At 42.0% G+C, this 20,623-nt stretch overlaps 1 protein-coding gene across 1 annotated transcript; it reads left to right on the plus strand.

The window, feature by feature from the left end:
• Positions 1-2,951: 2,951 nt before the first annotated feature.
• On the plus strand, positions 2,952-18,361 carry Nqo2 (N-ribosyldihydronicotinamide:quinone dehydrogenase 2). Its single transcript, XM_076859129.1, is given in 7 exon segments — positions 2,952-3,164; positions 6,359-6,453; positions 8,428-8,592; positions 13,149-13,279; positions 14,746-14,859; positions 15,726-15,827; positions 17,966-18,361. Coding segments are annotated over 6 exon segments (696 nt in total). The 5' UTR covers positions 2,952-3,164; positions 6,359-6,446; the 3' UTR covers positions 18,143-18,361.
• The last annotated feature ends 2,262 nt before the right edge of the window (positions 18,362-20,623 follow it).

The raw sequence follows: 20,623 nt of genomic DNA on the forward strand, positions 1-20,623 counted from the left end.
AAATTAGTAGCCTCTCTTTTCAAGTGAACCACTTGCCATAACCGTGGCGCCGGTTCTAGTCAGTAAGTCAAGAAAGAAAAGTCAAGGTATAGGCCACTAGTCTGGGACATTTCTAACTATGATTAAAAGCTAACTAAGCAGAAACAGCTCAAAGCAAAACGGGAACTGAAAGTAAAAATGCTTGCTTATGCATAAGCCAAGATACATTCTTCTTATCTAATTGTAGCTACGTAATATTTTGTTTCTTTGAATAATGATTCCTGTTTTGTAACCACAAAATACTGTGAGCCTGCCAAAACGCAAAGTATATACGATTAACTCCACAAGTAAAGATTGGGACTCAGCACCTTCATTTTTGTGTCTGTGTTGTTTCTCCACCCCCTTTCGCTGACTCCTCACCATCCATTTGTCTCCTGAGACCCCCTTCCAGAGCTGGACTCCTACAGATAGATGGGAGGAGGGGAGAGTGGGAAGTTATTGTTAAATAGAGTGTTAAGTGTTCTATCACTGTGACAAAATACCTGAGCTAAATCAACTTGAAGAAGGAAATGTATATTTTGGCTCATGGTTTCAGAAGTCTCAGTCCACAGTTAATCAGCTTTCTTACTTTTGGGCCTATGTCAAGGCAGCATATCATGGCAGTGAGCAGGAGGGGGAGCGGCTGTTCACCTCACTGTAGTGGGGAAACAGAGAGAGAGGAAGGGGATGGCATCAGGGTACTAATATCCCTCCAAGGGCATGCCTCCAATTCCTAACTTCCTTCACCCAGACCCAATCTCCTAAAGATTCTACCACCTCCCAGTACACCATGGGCTGGGGACTAAGCCTTCAACATGTGTGCCTTTGGAGGACATTCAAGATCCCAACGATAGCAAATGGGAACACAGTTTTTGTTAGGTGTGATGGAAAGTTTTGGGAAATAAATGGCCACAATGCTTGTACAATACTGTGCACGTAATCAATGCCACTGAATTGCACACTTTAAAATGGTAAATGGCAAATAACATCTCAGAGACACACACACACACAGAGACACACACACAGACACACACACACACACACACACACACACACACAAATGATATTTTTTTAAAAAAATCAGTTTCCCAAAGGAAAGTGGATGCTATTAACAGGAGGGCAAGAGCTATCATTGAATGAAATCCAAAATTACCAGCTCTTTGATAGCTTAGCTAATTTGCTTTGGCTTAAGGTAGTTTCACTATGTTCCATTTTATTCTTAAATAAAATGTGGGGAGTTGAGAAGAGGAAATGTAAAACTGGATTATCTGCCTCCTTGCCTAAAATACCTAATCCTATTTTTGCATTTCTTCAACTTAAAGATGAAATGAAAAAATGGAAATCTTCAAGCCCCTAGAGGTGATGCTTGTCATTGATGCTAACTCTAATCTCATTTTGAGAGCATAGACATCCTCCTAAAACTCAGAATACAAAAATGTCACATCTCACATGTTGGCAATAATTGCAACGATACCAGATTAGCAGGAAGTTCTTTTCTTTCCTTTTTAAAACGGCCTTCTACTAAATTGTCCTAGAGTCAACCACCATTCAATTTACAAAGTTCAAAAAACCCAGGGATTGTAGGCATTCCAGCTTCCAGTCCCAAGCAGAAAGTGGCTTGCTCAGTCCACATCTGTGATTTCTCCTATCTACCACAAGGTGGCGGTGCTGTACCATAGTCATACATGACCAAGGAGCGGGTACTAAAGCTCCCTGCACTTGCTTTTCTATTCCAAAATGAAGATGACCTCTAGGATTTGGGCTCACAAGACAAGGATGTCTGGTTTTCTGGCTGGGGAGCACAGCGTTATGAGGGCATCTCAGGTCATATTCCCACCTCTAAATACCAGGAATTCACAGCAGCAGCACACAGACCAACCTGACTCAACACTGTGAGGTGCCACTGTAGGTAAAAAGTCAAAAGAAATCTAAAACCCAAAGCCTTAAATCTAAACAGGAAAGAACCAAGAACTGACATGGAGTACAATCAACAGCAAGTTTCACTAGGAACATTATAAATGCAGGCAAAAGCTTCTCTCTGCTCTAAGCATGAATAGACCATCCCAGGACAGCAAAAAACAAGGCAATGAGCTTGGAGAGGGCCCTTGGGAGAGGCCACAATGGCAAGTGGGCTACCAAATAAGGTGGCACCAGAAAAAGGCTGAAAAAAGAGACAATTAACCCAAACTGCTCACCAGTACCCTCTAAACTCCCTCCCACCCACCAACTAACTCTTTCACTTTCTTGGGGATGTCCTTCAGCCCTGAACTTAATTGTGTCAATTAAATTTCTTTTTTTTACCCATACACCTTTTATCTAGCTTTCCCCAACACCTAGCAAAACTACACCACACACCAACACAGACAATCGACACAGATACAGCCAGAGAGATCATTTACATCACCGCAGATCCTTTTTATAGCCACAGCCACTTCCCTCCCTAACTCCTGGCAACCACTAATCTGCTCTTCATTTCTATAATTCGTGCTTTCAAGAAATGGAATCATACAGTACGTAACCTTTTGGGATTGGCTTTTTTCACTCAGTGTAATTCCATGGAGATTCAAGCCGAGTGGATCCACAGCTCATTCCTTTTTATTGCTAAGCAGCATGTTACGGATCCTCCTTTGTTTTAACCTGGATACACACCAGGCTTGCGAGAGGAGGGCTCCTCCACTGCTCGGTGGAGCACCGCCTCCAAGTCCAGCCTGCAACAGCGCAGAGCCAAGGCGCGCCTCCTTATTATCAGAGGGGCGGGGCGGCGTGCAGGGTGGTGCTTGTTTGGGGGGCGGGGGGCGTGCGGGGTGGAGCTTGTTGCGGGGAGGGGGGGGGAGGTGCGAGGGGGCGTGCAGGGTGGAGCTCGTTCTTGGGGCGGGGCGTCAGGGAGAGGGCGGGGCGCCTCCACGCTGCGTTGGCTGGGGGTTCGGGGGTTCCAGAGCGCAGCCGCGGCGGTACAGCGAGTGGAGCACACGAGGGCAAGGTTGCGTAGCTGGAAGCTGGCGCGGACATGGAGTGTCCTTTCAAGGACGCAGACTGCGTGCAGTGCAAGGTTGGGTAGCTGGAAGCTGGCGCGGATACGGAGTGGCCTTTTACGGACGCACATGTGCGAGCCCTTCCGCCGCTTACCAGGGCGCGCTGGCCAGAGAGTGAATGCCCACCGGCCAGGGACCTGGGGGCTAGGGAGGGACTGCAGGCCAGAGAGGTCTCTGGCTTACAACTTGCCAGCTAGACTGTGGATGTGTGTCCCCGTGGTTCCTGGCACTCCGGGTCCTGGATCAGCTTGAAAATATGATCTCTTACCTCTGCCTGGGCGCCACCGCATGCCAGGCACAGTGCTTCACACGAATGATCTCGTTTAATGTGCCCGCCGCCCTGTGAAGTAGGTGACCGCATTATCCTCATATTACTAATAAGGGACCAGGGAACCCGAGAGCACCATACGAAGCGCCACGGAACCGCTGTAGTTTGGCTGTGCTTTCAAAAACATTGTGGTCATCTGCGGGGCTAGGGGGCTGGGGGGCGGGATCTTCCTAACCAGTAATCTCTGAAAATAACAACTTCTGTGAACTTTAATCTCTGGAAACCTCAGCCAAAGAAAAGACATGAAAAGAAACGTGTATAAATCATACAGACTTCTAGTAGTGCTAGGTATAGTTCTGGGGTGGGGAGAGGAGAGTAACCTAAATGAGCACAAAAGGGCAGCAGACAATGGCCTAGCTACACAAAGAAATGTCTAGTTGTTCCTGTGACCATTATGGGGCTGACTGTGGAAAGAGGCTTAGGAAATAATAAAGTGAAAACTTTATAAAATAGCATTTGGATGCAATAAGATGAAATTATGTTTATTTCAAAAATAGAGCACATTTGGTGTGGTATGTATAGTTTAAAAGCACATGACTCTTCCTGTGGACTTGGGTAAAACTTTTATCCTTTGTTTCCAACAAAGGTGAGTTGTTCTTGCTGTGGATGGGGTGCCTGAGGGTGAAGAGCCTGTGTTGGAGATTCATTTGTGGGCCTCAGTTTCTTATTCTTAGCCTCTAGAAGAAGTGGATGATTTGGAATTGGGAACCCAGATTACTAAAGTGGCTATTGAACGGCCAAGACATGTGATAGAAATATTTCACCTGAGCCAAGCAAGACATAGGGAGTGGTGAGGCCTGGGAATGCTGAAAAATGCATAGGGCGCCAAGAAGCATTTAAATGGAAGCATTTGATCCAAATCAAGATGTCTCTGGTCCCTCAATTTGGCAGTCTCAGGGTGAGCATCTCTGAGTCTGCAGTGACACTGGGAACCTTTCAGTACTACTCTTCTACATAAGAGGCTCTAGTGGCTTTTTGCTAGGCTTAGGATAAAAGTTTTGCCCCTTCCCTATAAGGTCAGCTTGGTTGGACCCCACTTAACTCTGACTGTATCCCCTACCACCTCTTAAACAAACCACCAAACGAAACTGAAACTAAAAACCATAGTCCAGCCAAATAGCCCTTCTAGTTCCTCAAACCTTTCAGCAAAGTTCCTACTTCAGCACTTATTTGCTATTCTGTCTGCCTGGACCCCATATTTTTGCATGGCAAACTGCATATGCACTGTCCCTGTTTGGAGACCCCTTCTTGAGCTCCCTATCTAAAATAGCAAACATACTCCTGCCCTTTTATCTACTAAGGTATATTATTTTCTTAGCACTATCACTATTACTTAGCATCATCACTAGTACATATCTCTGTCTGGAATTCTGTGCCTTCCTTGTCTTCTTGTTTATTGTCTCTCCCCCCACCCACCAAAGAGTAAGGGTTCTATTTTAATTTATTTTGTTCATCTCTATAGCCTTAGCACCTGGGTGCAGTATCCAGCCAGAGGGTCACTTTCACCTTTTTGGCTGCTATGAATAATGCTGCTGTAAATGTGGGTACACACGTGATCTCACCCTGCTTTCAATTTTTTGAAGTTATACCCAGAAGTGGAATTGCAGGGTGCATGGTAACTTCATTTTTAATCTTTTGAGGCACCTCTGTACCATTTTTCCATAGCAGATGCACTTTTTACATCCACACCAACAGTCCATAGGGGTTCTAAATCCTTCCACTTCCCACCAACCTTGTGGATTGTTGACTTTTTTGATGATAGCCATTTTAATGGGTGTGAGGTGATATCTCATTGTAATTTTGATTGGTTAATCCCAGTGACCAATGACACCAAGCACCTTTTTATTTGCTAAGTCCTCATTTATATATCTCATTTAGAGAAAGGTCTATTTCATTCCTGCTCTCATTTTTAATTGGGTTGTTTATTTTTTGTTGTTGAGTTTTATCTGAGCTTCGCCACACACCCCCCGACCCCCATCCCCACCCCCAGCAGTGGAAGTAGGTTTATTGGCAGTACCTTTGCTCTCTCAGCATGAAGCTAGTTTTTCTGGAGATGGCTAGCCAGGTGTGAGGACACGGCCTCCTGTGTGCCTCTGAGGTCTTCTTAGGGAGAACTAACATTTTTCTTTCTTTCTTTTTTTTTTTTTTTGGTGCTTGGGATTGAACCCAGAGCTTTGTACATGCCAAGCACATGCTCTACTACTGAACTCCACCCTGGCCCTCTGGAATCATATCGTGTGCTAGCCACTACACACACATATATGTATATATGTGCATGTGTGTGTGTGCATGATATATATATAGATAGATAGATAGATAGATATAGATATAGATATCTCCTGAACCATTCTGTGGCTTTGTAGTTGAGAAGGCTGAGGCACAGAGAGGTACAGGGACTTGCTGCAGGTCACATAGTTAGACATAGCAAAACTGGAATCTGGATAAAATTCATCTCATATGGAAGTCTCCACTGGCCTAGGCTACCTCCCTAGAGAAACTTTTGAGATCTCTATCTAGAAACAAGAATTGAACCAACTCCTTATTTACAGGTAGGAAAAGCACCCAGTGACACCCAGTACTATCTCCTGGGCTTCACCAACACCTGCTGGGTATTCAGGTGCCCTGCGTGCATGTCAGCTTATTAATGGGCCTGCCCTTTGTCTCTTCACCCTCATGTATTACCTAAAGGCTGAGAAGGTACAGTGCCTGCTTCCTGCCTGTGACTCATTTCTCAGGTCCTCTTCTCTATGGCTGGCTGCCTTCACTGAAGGTTCCAAGTCCTCTGAGAAAAAAGAAGTGTTGGTTTTGATATTTGGCATGATTTGTCCTTGGAGGCCTGTCTCCAAAGGAAGCCTTGCCTCTCCCAAGAGCCTTTTTTTCTGATGCACGCGCCTGTCCTCCTGAAGCAGAGAGCCTAGACTCTGTACTTGCACCTCACCTCTGCATTCCCCACCTCCCTTGAGTGGACTTTCTCTTTCAGATTATTGGATCACCAAAGAGAGTGACTGCACCTGAAAGCCTGGGGCCGCCACACCAAATCAGAGGAAAAAAATCCCTCTTCCTCCGGGATGGCAGGTAATGGCTCATTATGGGGGAGTTAGACTTTTAATCCAAGATTGAGTATATCATTTGATATTTAAAAAATCTAAACCCAAACAACACAGCAGTGTGTAAAACCTATTTACACCGTGGATCACTCTCTGGAATTATCTTGTTTTGAATATTTTAGTTTTCTTGTCCATTTTTACCCATTCAGGAAGGCAAGTTCCTCAAGAATGGAGGCCATACCTACCTTGTCTTTACCCTGCCTCCAGTTCAGAAAGCATCCCTCTGACATAGTAGGTCCTCAAAAAATAGTTGTTCAGTGAGCCCCAGTTTTAAACTACACTTTAAGTCCCAATTTTAAAATGATTTCGTCTTTATTTTTTTTTTAATAATCCCATTTTTACTCTTGTTTGTTTGTTCTTTGTTCTTTTTCTTTTCTTTTTTTTCAGTACATTTTTTTTTATGTATGGTAAGCAGAATCTCTGCCTCTGAGCTCATCCCCGGCCCCATCTGTACTTTTGTGTTTGTTTACCATGCCTGCAGACACCTGCACACCTATACGGAGAATTTTGCAACTTATTTTTTTCACTCAACAACATAACATGGAAATGCTTTCATTTTAGAATATATGTATTCACTTTATTCTGTACATTCTACTATAGATTTGGATGTTTCGAACTTGGCACTACTGATGTCTGGGGCCACATAATCCTTTGTTGTGGGGAGATCCCTGTGCCCTGTAGAATGTTTAGCAGAGTCCAGTGACTCTGCCTGCCCCCACCAGTGACAACCAGAAATGGCTCTGGAATTGGGAAATATCCTCTGACTGGCAGGCAACACTGCCCCTAGTTGAGAAACATTGGTGCAGGATTTCATTCACACCCAATCTCCTGGTAAGCCCCCAAGTAGAATTCCTTTATAACATTGGAGTCGGAGAAAGCCAAGATTAATAATTTACTTAACTCATGGAATTCAGCCCTTTATATTCAATTGAATACCCTGAAACTGTCTGCTTTAAGCTAATATATGTATTTTCTCCTCAAGATCCTAGACTGCAAAATTTAAGTCAAGTATTTAAGATTTTAGACTTAGATATTACCAGAGCAAATCACCAAGTTACCTTCTAGAAGAATTCAGTACATAATCCCACCGACTCTCATGAATGTGGACGATACTGTGTTCAGAAGCCTCTGCTGTTCATGATACAGCTAGTGCCTATAAAACCTGTTCTTAGAGTCCTCTCTGCTTTAGCATTGCCTCCAAGATATGGCTTTCACCTAGTCCTGCCTTCCTCAAGGGACGAGGGGACCAGTTCCTCATGTTTTGTTTAAGTGCCCAGTTGCCATGAACCTGGAAGATGGAAGCAGAATGTGCCAGCCTGAAAGGGGCCGTAGCTGTAGGGTTGGCACAAAAGATGAGTTCTAATAGCTTTTTATTTTGGTGTTGGGGAGTCAGGCTAAAACTTCTCATAGAGTTAACCAGATTATATCAGGCTTTTAAAGATTTAATTGTGTAGCTTCATTTTGAGAAGACATAATTTGGCCTGCTGTGTTTGTATGTACAGGTTGAGCATCCCTAAAGCTCCAGAACATTTTCCAGCTCATGACTCTAAAATACTCTGAAATCCAAAATTCTCTGAACACAAAATTTCAGATTTTAGAGTATTTCTGATTTTGGATTTTCATATCATGGATGCTTTACCTAGAAAGTCTACACAAATATTCCAAAATTTGAAAAATATGAATTCCCAAATACTTCTGGCATTTCAGATAAGGAATACTCAACCTATATTTGCACACTCAAGTAAAGATGAACTATGATATAACTGAATTTAAAAATGTTCATTTTGAAACTATCATCCAATAAGATCATTGTATTGCTTAGCTTCAACAGTAGGGATGCGTGTAAGCATTTAATTTTCATCTTAGTCTTCATGGGATTTTGACAAAGGAGAACCCACAGAGAATGGCTATTCAGTAGAAAATGTTCCTTCTCCTGATGTAGGTAAGAAAGTGCTCATTGTCTATGCACACCAAGAACCCAAGTCTTTCAATGGCTCCTTGAAGAAAGTGGCAGTGGATGAATTGAGCCAGCAGGGATGCACCGTCACCGTGTCTGATTTGTATGCCATGAACTTTGAGCCAAGGGCCACAAGGAAAGATATCACTGGTGAGTCACAGCATAAATGCTTGATTATTTTTTAACTTTCTTCTTTGTATTCTTTAATTTTAACATGTCTTAAAAAGCTAACCATTGCACAAAATATGTAAGTCTCAGGTCAGGAAGGAGTCCAAAGTGCCAGGCTCTTTTCCCTCCTATCCCCCAGCCACCCAGTTTCTCTGTCCCCAGGGTAGTCAGGATGGAGTTTTCTCTGTGTCCTTTCTGAGATAGTCCTTGCTATATAAGCAGTCATGAGAGTATTCTTCATTTTTTCTCTACATTTTACAAAAATGGAAGCATATTATGCTCATCATTTTGCAAGTTACTTTTATTTTTCTTATTGTAGAAAGTATTCTGTTGTATGGCCATGTCATGGTATCTCCCTACTAAAGGACATTTTAGGTTGTTTCTGTTCTTTTGCTATCAAAAACAATGTTGCAGTGAATAGTCAGAGTCATATGTGTTTTCCCACATATGCAAGTTTGTCTAGAAGTGGAATTACTGGTGAAAAAGAGTGTGCATTTTAATTTTTCTAGATAATGTCAAGTTGCTCTCCATAAATCTCATACCAGTTTACACTATTGTCAGCAATGTTTACAAATGTTATTTCCTCACTGTCACCAATAGTATTGCCAATTTTTTTTTATAATTGCTAGTCTAGCAGGTGAAAAGATAGTGTTCCAAATAGTTCTAATTTGTCCTTCTTTCATTGTGAGGTTTATTATCTTAATATTTATATTCTATTTATTAATACTTATTTGTATTAACATTTTATTTTTATTTTTAACTAACATTTAATAAAATATTAAATATTCTCTTTCCGGTGAATTATCTGTTCATATCATCTGTTCATTTTTCTATTGAGTTGTTAGTCTTTTTATTATTGATTTTAAAAAGTTCTTTATATATTAAAAAGCCTATAGTATGGAATATGAATTGTAAATCCTTTTTTTTAAATAATCTTTTTTTAGTTGTTGATGGACCTTTATTTATTTACTTATTTATATGCAGTGCTAAAAATCGAACCTAGTGCCTCACACTGCTAGGCAAGCACTCTACCACTAAGCCACAACCCCAGCCCGAAAATATTTTTACCTAATTTGTTTTTGTTTTTGTTTATTTGACTTTGTTTATGGTGACTTTTTCCTTTTAGCTGCCATTTACTTTCATTTAGTTAATATTTGATCAGTCTTTTTCATTGATGACTTCAGGAATTTGTTATATTTACATGAACTCCAAGCTTGTAAGAAAAAGTGTTTTATAGTTTTTTCCTAATATTCTATAGGTGCTACTTCTAATTTTAAGTATTTTATATATTTCAAATTTATTTTGGCATATGATTTGAAATATGGGCCCAATTTCTTCTCCGATGCCTACCTAGTTGTCATATTACCACTTACTGCATGATTCAACTGTTTGCCCTTGATGTAAATGCCACCTTCATTGTGATCCAAGTTCCCATTTCTTAACTTCTATTCTACTTGTTTTAATATTTTTTATTTTTATTTATTGTGGTTCTGGGGATTAGGCAAGCACTTTTCAACTAACTACATTCCAGTTTATTAGTTCTACTCCTATTGTTTTTTTCTGCGTCCACATGGTTTAAATTATTTTGGCAAATAATACAATTTAATATCAGCTAGAATGGGTCACTTACATTTATCTTATTTTCTAATTTTTCTAACTATTTTACTTTACCTTTCCATAAAAGCTTTTGAACCAGCCATCTAGAATCAAAAAGAAGCCTGATGGTATTTTCATCCAGGTCCCATTAAATGTGTAGATGAACTTGGGATGAACTGACCTTTCATGTTGATTTTCTCTAAGAGAATGGTGTGACCTTTGATCAGGTCTATTTTTATAATGGGTGTATTTGTATATTTTCATCATTCATCTCTTGTTTAATTCTTACCAACCGACAGTAGCTTTTTGATGTGAAGAGGAGTGTGTGTGTAGCCCACTCCTAGTTTCCTTCTTGTTTGTAATACTTTTCAGGTGATTCTTTGGGACTTTCCAGACATGCAGCCAAATCATCTACAAATAATGACAGTTGTACCTCCTCTTTTTCAGTATTTAATATCTCAGATTTCTTTGTAGTTCTGTTAACTACATCTCCAGATACAATATTCAGTACTCATCCTGTGTGTTTTTTGGCTTTCTTTTTTTTTGTAATAAATCAACTGGGGCTGGGGTTTGCCTTGCATGCATAAAGTTCTGGGTTTGACCCTTAGCACTGCAAAATCATTATCATCATCATAAAGTATTTTCTCTTAGCAAACAGCAACAAATTTTTCTATTTCTCTAGAAAAATAGAGAACAGTGGGATAAGGAGCTACTGGTTTGTTTTTGTTTGTTTGCCACAGTTTTTTTTGTTTGTTTGTTTGTTTGTTTTGTTTTGTTTTTGGGAGGCGGGGTATTGTTTGCTTTGTTTTTTTAAATCTGTACCAGGGATTGAACCCAGGAGCTTGTATAACCCCTGAGCTGCATCCCCAGCCCTTTTTATGTTCTATTTGAGACAGGTTCTTGTTAAGTTGCTTAGGACCTGGCTAAGTTGCTGAGGCTGGTCTTGAACTTGTGATCCTCCTGCCTCAGCCTCCTGAGCTACTGGGATTACAGGTGTGAGCCTCCACACCCAGCTTGCCACTAATTTTTAAGTGAAAAATCCAACTCAAATCTAATGTGTATTTTGGGGGGTAAATTGGGGGTTGAACCCAGGAGTGCTTTACAACTGAACTACATTCCAAGCCCTTTCTGTTTTTCATTTTGAAAAAGGGTCTTGCTAAGTTGCTGAGGCTGGCTTCAAACTTGAGATCCCCTGCCTCAGCCTCCCAAATTGCTGAGGTTAAAGGCATAAGCCACCATGCCTGCTTACTGTAAAAAGTATTTTAAAATATAGGCAACCAAAGGATAAAAAGTGCAAGCCCCTTTCACATACCCTCCAGGTCTGCACCACAGCCCTGAGGCAAGCATACTTAACCTTCTGGAGTGGGTTGTTGTAGATCTTATTCTAGATATTAACCCACTACATACCATGTGTAATTTTGAAACTCTGTAGATATATAGTGAACCTTCCGTATCTGTGGATTTCTCATCCACAGATTCAACTAACCCTGAAAATATTTGGAGCTGGGCGTAGTGGCATACATTTGTAATCCCAGCAGCTCAGGAGGCTGAAGCAGGAGGATCACAAGTTCAAGACCAGCCTCAGCAACTTAGCAAAGCTCTTTCTCAAAATAAAAAATTAAAAAGGTTTGGAATGTAGCTTAGTAGTTAAACACCCCTGGGTTCAATCCCCAGTGCCAATTTAAAAGGAAGGAAGGGCTGGAATTGTGGCTTAGTGATAGAATGCTTGCCTGGCACATATGAGGCACTAAGTTTGATCCTCAGCGCCACATAAAAATAAATTAATTAATTAAATAAAAAGCTTAAAAAGGATGCTATAAAAAAATAATAAACGGGAGGTTGGGGCTGGGCTCAGCGGAAGCGCACTTGCCTGGCATGTATGAGGCACTGGATTTGATTCTCAGCACTGCATAAAAATAAATAAAATAAAGGTCTGTCAACAACTAAAAAAAATTAAAAAGATAAAAGGAAGGAAGGATGGAAAAAAGGAAAAAAGAAAATATCTAGGAAAAATTGCACTTGTAGTGAATATAAAAACATTTTTTCTTGTCATTATTCTGTAAACAATACAATATAACAACTGCCTACATAGATTTACCTTGCGTGAGATATTAGAAGTTATCTAGAGATGATTTAAAGTCTACAGGAGGATGTTTGTAGGTTCTATGCAAATCCTACACAATTTTATATAAGGGACTTGGGCTTCCATGAATTTTGGTGACCTGGAAAGTCCTAGAACCAAACGCCTGTGGATACTGAGGGACAACTATAGGTATAAAGGGCCCAGAGGGGTCTCAGGCTTGACGTAATATGGCAGCTATGACCCCATCTAATTACCTCCCTGATGCCACACAGCCTCTGGCCTACAGTAGTTACTCTCTTCGGTTTTCTTGAAAAGACAAGATTTATACCTAGAAGCACTGGGTGTGTACTCTTTGAATGAAAATCAAATACAAATAGGTTAAAAGAGGAAGCAAAGAACATTCTTTTTTTTAAAATTACAAATTGATGCCTAGTTCACTTCCCTTTGTGGCTTTTCTCAAAGTGACTTCAGGTTTGCACATGGAACAGTGGAGGAAGTCATACTTGCTCCTCTAGTCATCCCACCTCTGCGCCTGCCTCTGCTACTTAGGAATCGGGTGTCACCAAACAAACTACTAAGCTCTGTAAAGTTCGGCTTTCTCACTGGTAGAGAACTAGTATGATGTCATCAGTTGTTAGGAGCATAAGAAGGGTGTTGGGTGCACAGCACAGCATCTGGTGGGTGGGAAATGCTCACTGAGTGGCCCTTGTAGGGTCCTTCTCGTACCCTGACTGGGTTGGGTCACAGCAAATGTCATTGACTCACTTTGAGGAGTCCAGACGCACACAGCATTAGTGAAATTGTTGGGACAGGCTGTGACCTCTCACCTGGAAGTGAGAGCACTTGGCTCTTTCCTCAGGTGACCTTTCTAATCCTGAGGTCTTCAGTTGTGGGGTGGAAGCCTATGAAGCCTACAAGAAAAACTGTCTAACCAGTGACATCACTGAGGAGCAGAAAAAGGTGCAGGAAGCTGATCTCGTGATATTCTAGGTTTGTTTTTCCTTTAATTAACGTATTGAATGAGATTCGTCCTACATAAGACTCTTTGCAAATACTACATTCTACACTCCTAGAAGTGGCAACAGTGTTTTCTTAGCACATTTTCACACACTTACTGGGTGAGTGTTGTACCACAGTACTTAGTTACAACACTTAGTTGTAACACTTACCTAGTTACAACACTTTATTTAGTTTAGTAGAGAGATTCATGCAGCCATTATAGAGTTCTGACCTCCTGTGTAAACAGGAGTGAATTTTTCTGTTAGCCTAGTGGTCCACAAACAGTAGAATCATGCAGGTCTTGTTGCGTTCATTTTCTTTAAGTCCCCACCCTGTACATGCTGGGCCACTTGAAAGCCAGTTTTCTCTACCCAACTGTTTATCAAGGATGGGGGTCAAAGGCCTCAAATGTTTATCAAGGCAATATCAGTCAAAGGCCTGATTACTACGGGGAAAAACTTTTGTTTCCATCTTCTCACTAGTTAAAACACACACATACACACACACACACACACACACACACACAACACACACACACACACCAGCCACTTTACCTGTATTTGTCCCAAGGAGAATATAGGCTCCTTTCTGCCACTACAGAAGGAGCAGTCAAGTAAACACATGTGTTTAGGGTAATTTGTGGGTTAACAGAAATCCAAGTCAGACTGGAAAGAAAGGGGAGTTCATACCAAGGGCTTTGGCCACTTGAGTCCCCTAGACAAGCAGCACAGAGCTGTGGCTGGGCTACAGGGACACAGGACCCAAGCTGGAACGTCTCTGGTGTCTTCTTCACCAGATTTCATCCACATCTCCCTGCACCTTAGCTCTGTTCTCTGTTTTTTTTTTTTTTTTTTTTTTTACTTTTTTACTTTTCTTTTTAGTTGTAGTTGAACACTATACCTTTATTTTCTTTACTTATTTTTTATGTGGTGCTGAGCATCCAACCCAGGTCCTCGCACATGCTAGGCAAGCACTCTACTGCTCAGTCACAACCCCAGCCCCTGGTTCTGTTTCTCTTGCTGCATGCCAAGGCCTTGATTCCCTAGATCCAGAAATTCCCAGCAAGGGATCTGATTAGTCCCAGGTGACACCCAGATTTTGACAACTCACCCCAGCTGTGGGAAGTGTATGATCTTTCCACACCCTTCTTCTCAGTCCTTGATCGGCTCAGTCACAGGACTGCTGCCCCAAAGCCAGTGTCAAGTTTTCATCTCTTCCCGATGCATGGGGATCAGCATCAGCGGGGGGCAGAGCCAACACAATAGCAACAGGACCATTTTTCAACTACACCCCTACCCACTATCACCACACCTCAGAGCTGGCCATGTTTATTACCCTTGTCCACCCAGCCACCAGGGAGGAGGAGAGTGGAATTTGTTCTGTATCCCCAAACAGACTAACTTAGGAATCCTGAGACAAACCACAGTATTTTTTCTTTCTTAATATGCTGTCCCCAGTTTCCGCTGTACTGGTTTAGTGTGCCGGCTATCCTGAAGGGCTGGATGGACAGGGTGCTGTGCCAAGGGTTCGCCTTCGACATCCCAGGGTTCTATGATTCTGGTTTTCTCAAGGTATGTGCTCTAGGGACAAGGATCGCTGGACTATTAGGGAGGAAGGAGGAGGCAGCTATCAAGTTATAGTTTGCTGCTGTTTTTTTTTTTTTTAATTAAGTGCTGATTGAGCATCTACTATGTGCACAGCATTGAGTGCTGGACACAGATGAGAAAACCATCATTTCTGAACTTGTGGATCTTTCTGTCTAGTGGACGTGGGGGCTGAGTATTGGGCTAGGGATGAAGTGGGCAAGTTAATATGGGCAGCAAAGTGGTCAGCCCTGGCTCCAGAGGTCATCTGCTCCATGATGGAGAGACCATCCCTGGCCTTGTATGAGTTCATCCCTCTGAACTTCCCATGTGGGCCTGATGAAACAAGATAAGGCAACACCCACACTGCACAGTGAGCATTGCATGGAATCTGGTAGATGCACAATGTTAGCAGCTATGAATTTCTCACTAAAAGAATTTCCTGCTAAAATTAGTGACTCAAATTCTGTATGTGAGGAAAGCAAATCTCGTAAACAAGATGTGTCTTGGACCACGAGTGACACCATCATTTACTGAGTGGCCACTGAGTGCTGGGCTCCACTCATCTCCTCCTCAGCTCTGTAGACAGCACCTAAGTAGTGACCACTTACATGGTGTCTCTGGAAGCTGGCTTCTGCTAGAGGTGGGCATGTGAGAGCTTTTGCGTTCACTTGGTCCCTTTGTTTCATTCTGCCTCCTGTTGGGATATAGCTGTCACCTGTGGATGGGCCTGTGGGAGATGTGAGTGACCCCCTATTTCCCCTGGCCATTGTAAACCTTTTTGCCAGGATCACAGTAGCACTCACATCCTCTTCTGGCATCTGCATTAAATGCATTTCCTCTCTCTCCTGCAGGATAAACTAGCCCTCCTTTCCTTAACCACGGGAGGCACAGCTGAGATGTACTCAAAAGCAGGGGTCAGTGGAGATGTTCGGTACTTTCTGTGGCCACTCCAGGTAAACAGATGACAAAAGGCTTCCATGCCATGCTAGCCTGTTGTACATCCCCACCTCTCCAAGGTGTGAAATGACATGTGATGTGAGCCTGCCACCCCACACCATTCTCACTGTATTTGGATACAGATGGTAGCATTTTGCCCTTTTGAATTCTGACTTGGGAGCATTGAAAAGGCTGATCAATAGGGAATATGTGTTATAATTGTAGCCTCTGGTATTTGGCCCAAAGCTAAGCCAAACCTGGTTAGCTTGTTGTCAGCTTTGTGGAGACTGGAATGGCTCTGAGGTGGTTCCAGGTGTGTGTGTGTGTTTGTGTGATGAGCATGTGGGAGGCCAGGAGAGCCTTTCATGCAGACCCTCAGCCCTGGCCAGAGGTGCCCCAGGCCCTGTGCTCCATGTAGCCTCTCAGGAGCCTCTGCTGGCTGAGCTCCCCGTGGAGAAGCCCACACTCCAGGTACCCCAGACTCTGAGCTTCCCCACTCCGACCTGCTCTCCGAGGTGGACTCTTGATGCCTGTGTGAACACCCTGGGCCTGATGAGCAGCCAAGGAGTGGGCATCTGCCAAGGGGAAGGCAGTAGGCAGAGTGAGTTGTAGCAGTCTCGGTTGTCCATGTGCAAAGTGCTCCCCAGTGAGGGACAGAGCAGGGGCAAGGATGCAGAGAAGCAGACTCTAGGTGAGGGACTCTGAGGGACCTGAAGCTTCCAGGTTGTCATGAGGGATTTCTATCAGAGGAGAGCATATATAGAGAAGAGCACAGCCTGTGAGCTTGTAAAAGATATAGATGTTGTGGCGGTAGAGAGTATAGCTCAGTGGTAGAGCACACACTTAGCATGCATGAGGTGCTGGCTTTGATTCTCAGCACCACAAAAAAAAAGAAAAAGAAAAAAAAAAGAAAATCAAAAGAAAAAGTAGGAATTGCCTTTTTTCTGTGAACTCTAGATTTACATGCTTTGCCCACGGGTCTGTTTTTTTTAATTGATTTATCAGCATTCTAGATGTTAGCAAAATTAATCCTATTGTGTGTCTTTTCAAACCATGAAAACCTTCCTTTCAGGTAGTTCACATTTATTTTTAAGTGAATTCCTTTCCTTTGTTGCTGATTTTGTCAACTTTTTCATTGTGTCTTCTAAAACTTAGTTCTGTATTTATGGAGGCTGTTGATTTCCAAGTACTACTTTTTCACCCAGACCATTTCTGATTTCTTCTGTCGATCATAATGGTGCTTCTGAAAAGCTGACTTCTGGAAATAATGTTGTGTGAGAAAAAATACTGTAGTAAGAGGTGTGTGAGCCTCTTCCACTCCACCTACCCTCCTGATGGGGCAGGCCTGGACCAGGATGTGGGTTTAAAAGAAAGCAGTGCACAGGACTGAGTGTGAGATTTCTAAGAAAACAAGTGATCCTTTTCGAAAGGAGAAAGAATAGTGATTCCAACTAGTGACACTCAGCTGAAATACGAGACGACAGTTAACAAGTCTGAGCTTCCTTCTTCACAGGCCCACTTACATTCTTTCTTTTAAAAAAAAAAAAATCTCTACTTTTTTTCCAGTTTGCAAAAATATATGTTACAGGGCAAAAGGAAATAATGTAAAAAAAAATAATAAAAAGTCCCCTCAATCTATAACCCCACAAAATCATCACTTTTAATAACTTGGTTTATTTTCTTAAGACCCATATATATTCTTATACACATAACTTTTATTAATAGGTTTGTTATGTTTATTGCTCTTTTATATAAATGGCATACAACAAGTAATGCTTAAAATTTGTAGTTTTCATTTAACAAATAACTTCAACTATAGTGACATACTATATCTAGAAAAACCTTAGTCTAGAATGATCCATCCTATGAAGGTACCATTATTTGTCTAGTCAATCAAAACAGTGACATTTAGGGTGGAAACAGCAGTAATAATTACAGGTGAAAATCTGTAAATTCTAGTTGCTCCATGTTCTTCTGCTCGTTTATTCCCCACATCCTGAGGTTAAAAGGAAGTCACAGGTTTCCAGACCTCAGAGCTTTAGAGCTGTTTTATTTTTTGAAGGTGTATTTTTTTTATCATTCTCCCTTTGATCATTTCACTGAATCATACATCAAGGATGTGGTTTCTGATCACTTCTTTTCTTTATGTCTTCAGCATGGGGCTTTGCACTTCTGTGGATTTAAAATTCTTGCCCCTCAGATCAGTTTTGCTCCTGAGCTTTCATCAGAAGAAGAAAGAAAAGCAATGGTGGCATCTTGGGCCCAACGATTAAAGAGCATCTGGGAGGAAGAGCCCATCCGCTGCACACCCCCTTGGTATTTTGGGGAATAACACTGTGTGTCCCATGTCCATCATGTGCATGATGCAGTTAAGAATACATGCAAGGAGATGGTACTGTCAAAAATAAAATTAGGGGCTGGGGATGTGGCTCAAGCGGTAGCGTGCTTGCCTGGGACGCGCGGGTCCCTGGGTTCGATCCTCAGCACCACATAAAAATAAAATAAAGATGTTGTGTCCACCAAGAACTAAAAAATAAATATTGAAAAATTCTCTCTCTCTCTCTCTCTCTCTCTCTCTCTCTCTCTCTCTCTCTCTCTCTTTAAAAATATAAATAAATAATATTAGAACAAAGTGAACTGGATAGAGTTAATAATCACTATGAAGTCACTATGAATGAGTGATCTCAAGAGTTTTATACAGCTGTTATAGTTAAAGCTTCGTCCCAGGGTTTCATAAACTGACTTCCAGACCACTCACATATAATTGAATCAAGCCTTTATTGAAGCACACTGGTGGCGACTGACCAGAACAGAAAGCTGTTCCCCTGATCAGCCCTGAACAATTACAAGGGCACTCCTTATAAGCCTGAAAACTGCAAAAGAAATGTTCGGGGGGTCTAGCCAATGCAAGCAAGCCAGGTTACAGAAGCGGGACAGTGCAGTCAAGCGGAGGGAAGCCTAACCAATCACAGTTAGCCCAGTCACCCCAGTTACAGAAACGGAGCCCCGTTACCCTAGTTAAAGAAACAATACCCCATAAGGTAGTTTTGTGTTCTTAAAGGTTTCTATAGCAAAAGGAAAAGAACATCTTGCCCCAGTCATGACTCTTCTACTTGGCGTGGTTGTTTTACAGGATGAAGTCATAAAACAAAATGGAGTCACATTTGCTCCTACTATCACACAGCCAGATCAAATATTGCAATCATCAGTTTACTGTATTGAATTCTACTGACTGGAAATTATTTACTTAAGCTTTCATTTCTTTAATGTGTGTTTAATATCTATCTTGCTATGTTCAACCTTCAGGATAATTTTAATTTTCAGATAGTTCTCTGGACATAGAGCTTGATTTGTATTTTTCTGTTTGTTTTTGTTTCATAACTCAGCTGACATAACTCAAGTAGAGAATTTTTGCTTTTTCCCCAGGAAGTTTAATCCATTCATAGCTAATGTTTTAGTTCTTTATTGGGATATATCTCCCCTATTTTCTTTTCACTTGCATTATTACTATGAAGTTTTAATTGAACAGCTGGTTAGCATGTACTTGGAACCATTATGTGCTGGTTACAGTGAAAATTTCAAAGCATTAGCTGAATGGCATTCTGCCACTATGCACATGGTCACGTGACACCACTGCTAATTATCCTGAAGCACAGGAACAGGTAGATGGAGGAATCTCTCTGAATGCAAGTTTAAGGAATCACATATTCATCGTCATCATCATTCCTCCCCCCTGTTGTCACTACTGAAGAAAGAGCCTGTGCCCAGGGGCCCTTCTTCCTTAACCTTCCCAAAGCCACTCTTAGCCACCCTCATTGGACTGCTCAGACAGTTTCCTGCTGGAGTTATCATCTTGGTCCTCCTGTCCTCTGCGTCTTCATCTTGCTTCTCACCTGCATCCCTCCCCCTCTTCAGCAGCATCTTCAGACCCTTTTCCAACTGCATTTTCTAGCAGATACTTTTCCAGATACACCTTCTCTTCTGAGTCTTCACACTCTCTTCTGGGCTTTCCTCACTGAACACTCATCATCTTCAGATAATGATCTTTCCAAGCCATTTTCTTCTCCCTGTTTTCAGGATAATTTTTCAATATTATTTTTGGAGCCATCTTCAAGTTACTTTTCAGAGTAGTCTTTAGACTTTCTGAGGAGTCTTCAGACTTTTTCCAAGTACCTTCTTAGAACTATCTTTTGGGGCTTCTTTTCAGGGGCTAACTTCTTTAGCATTTTTTTCAGAAGAATTTTCTTTAAAATCTCCCCATCTTCTGCTTCCCCCAACCCATGCATTTTTTCATGAATAGGTCCTTTAAATACCACTTCACTATGGCCTCTTGAACATCCATCCTGGATGTGCTAGGGTACCCCAAAAATGCTTTACTTTAGAAAGTCCTGCTCTTTAAGAGGTAAAGATGAAATTGGAACACTGAATGCCTTTGTTGGCCCCTCTTAGCTTTGCAGTCTCTTCAACCCTATCTTCTGCAGATCCATCCCATGCCTTGAGGGGAATTTCTAGCCACCAAACTACCATCCACCTCAATTTGAATGCAATGACCCAGGATGCATTCATCCTGGATGCAGAGGTTAACCACTGAGGCATCTGCCAAAAAGAAGGAGCCTCCTAATTGACCCAAATTTACCTCGTCCCAGGAGGTGCGCCCTCAGCATTTATTGGAGAGCAAGGGCAGCACCCTCCTTATGCATCCAGCCCTGGATCACAGACAGCAGATTGTGACTCTCGGCAAGAGTCTATCACCCTGTATAATGGGCATGCATCTCCAGGGGGAAGAAATTGTGGACTTCAGGCCAATCAGATA

The sequence above is a fragment of the Callospermophilus lateralis genome, chromosome 6 (genome assembly GCF_048772815.1).
Source record: "Callospermophilus lateralis isolate mCalLat2 chromosome 6, mCalLat2.hap1, whole genome shotgun sequence".
NCBI classification, from domain to species: domain Eukaryota; kingdom Metazoa; phylum Chordata; class Mammalia; order Rodentia; family Sciuridae; genus Callospermophilus; species Callospermophilus lateralis.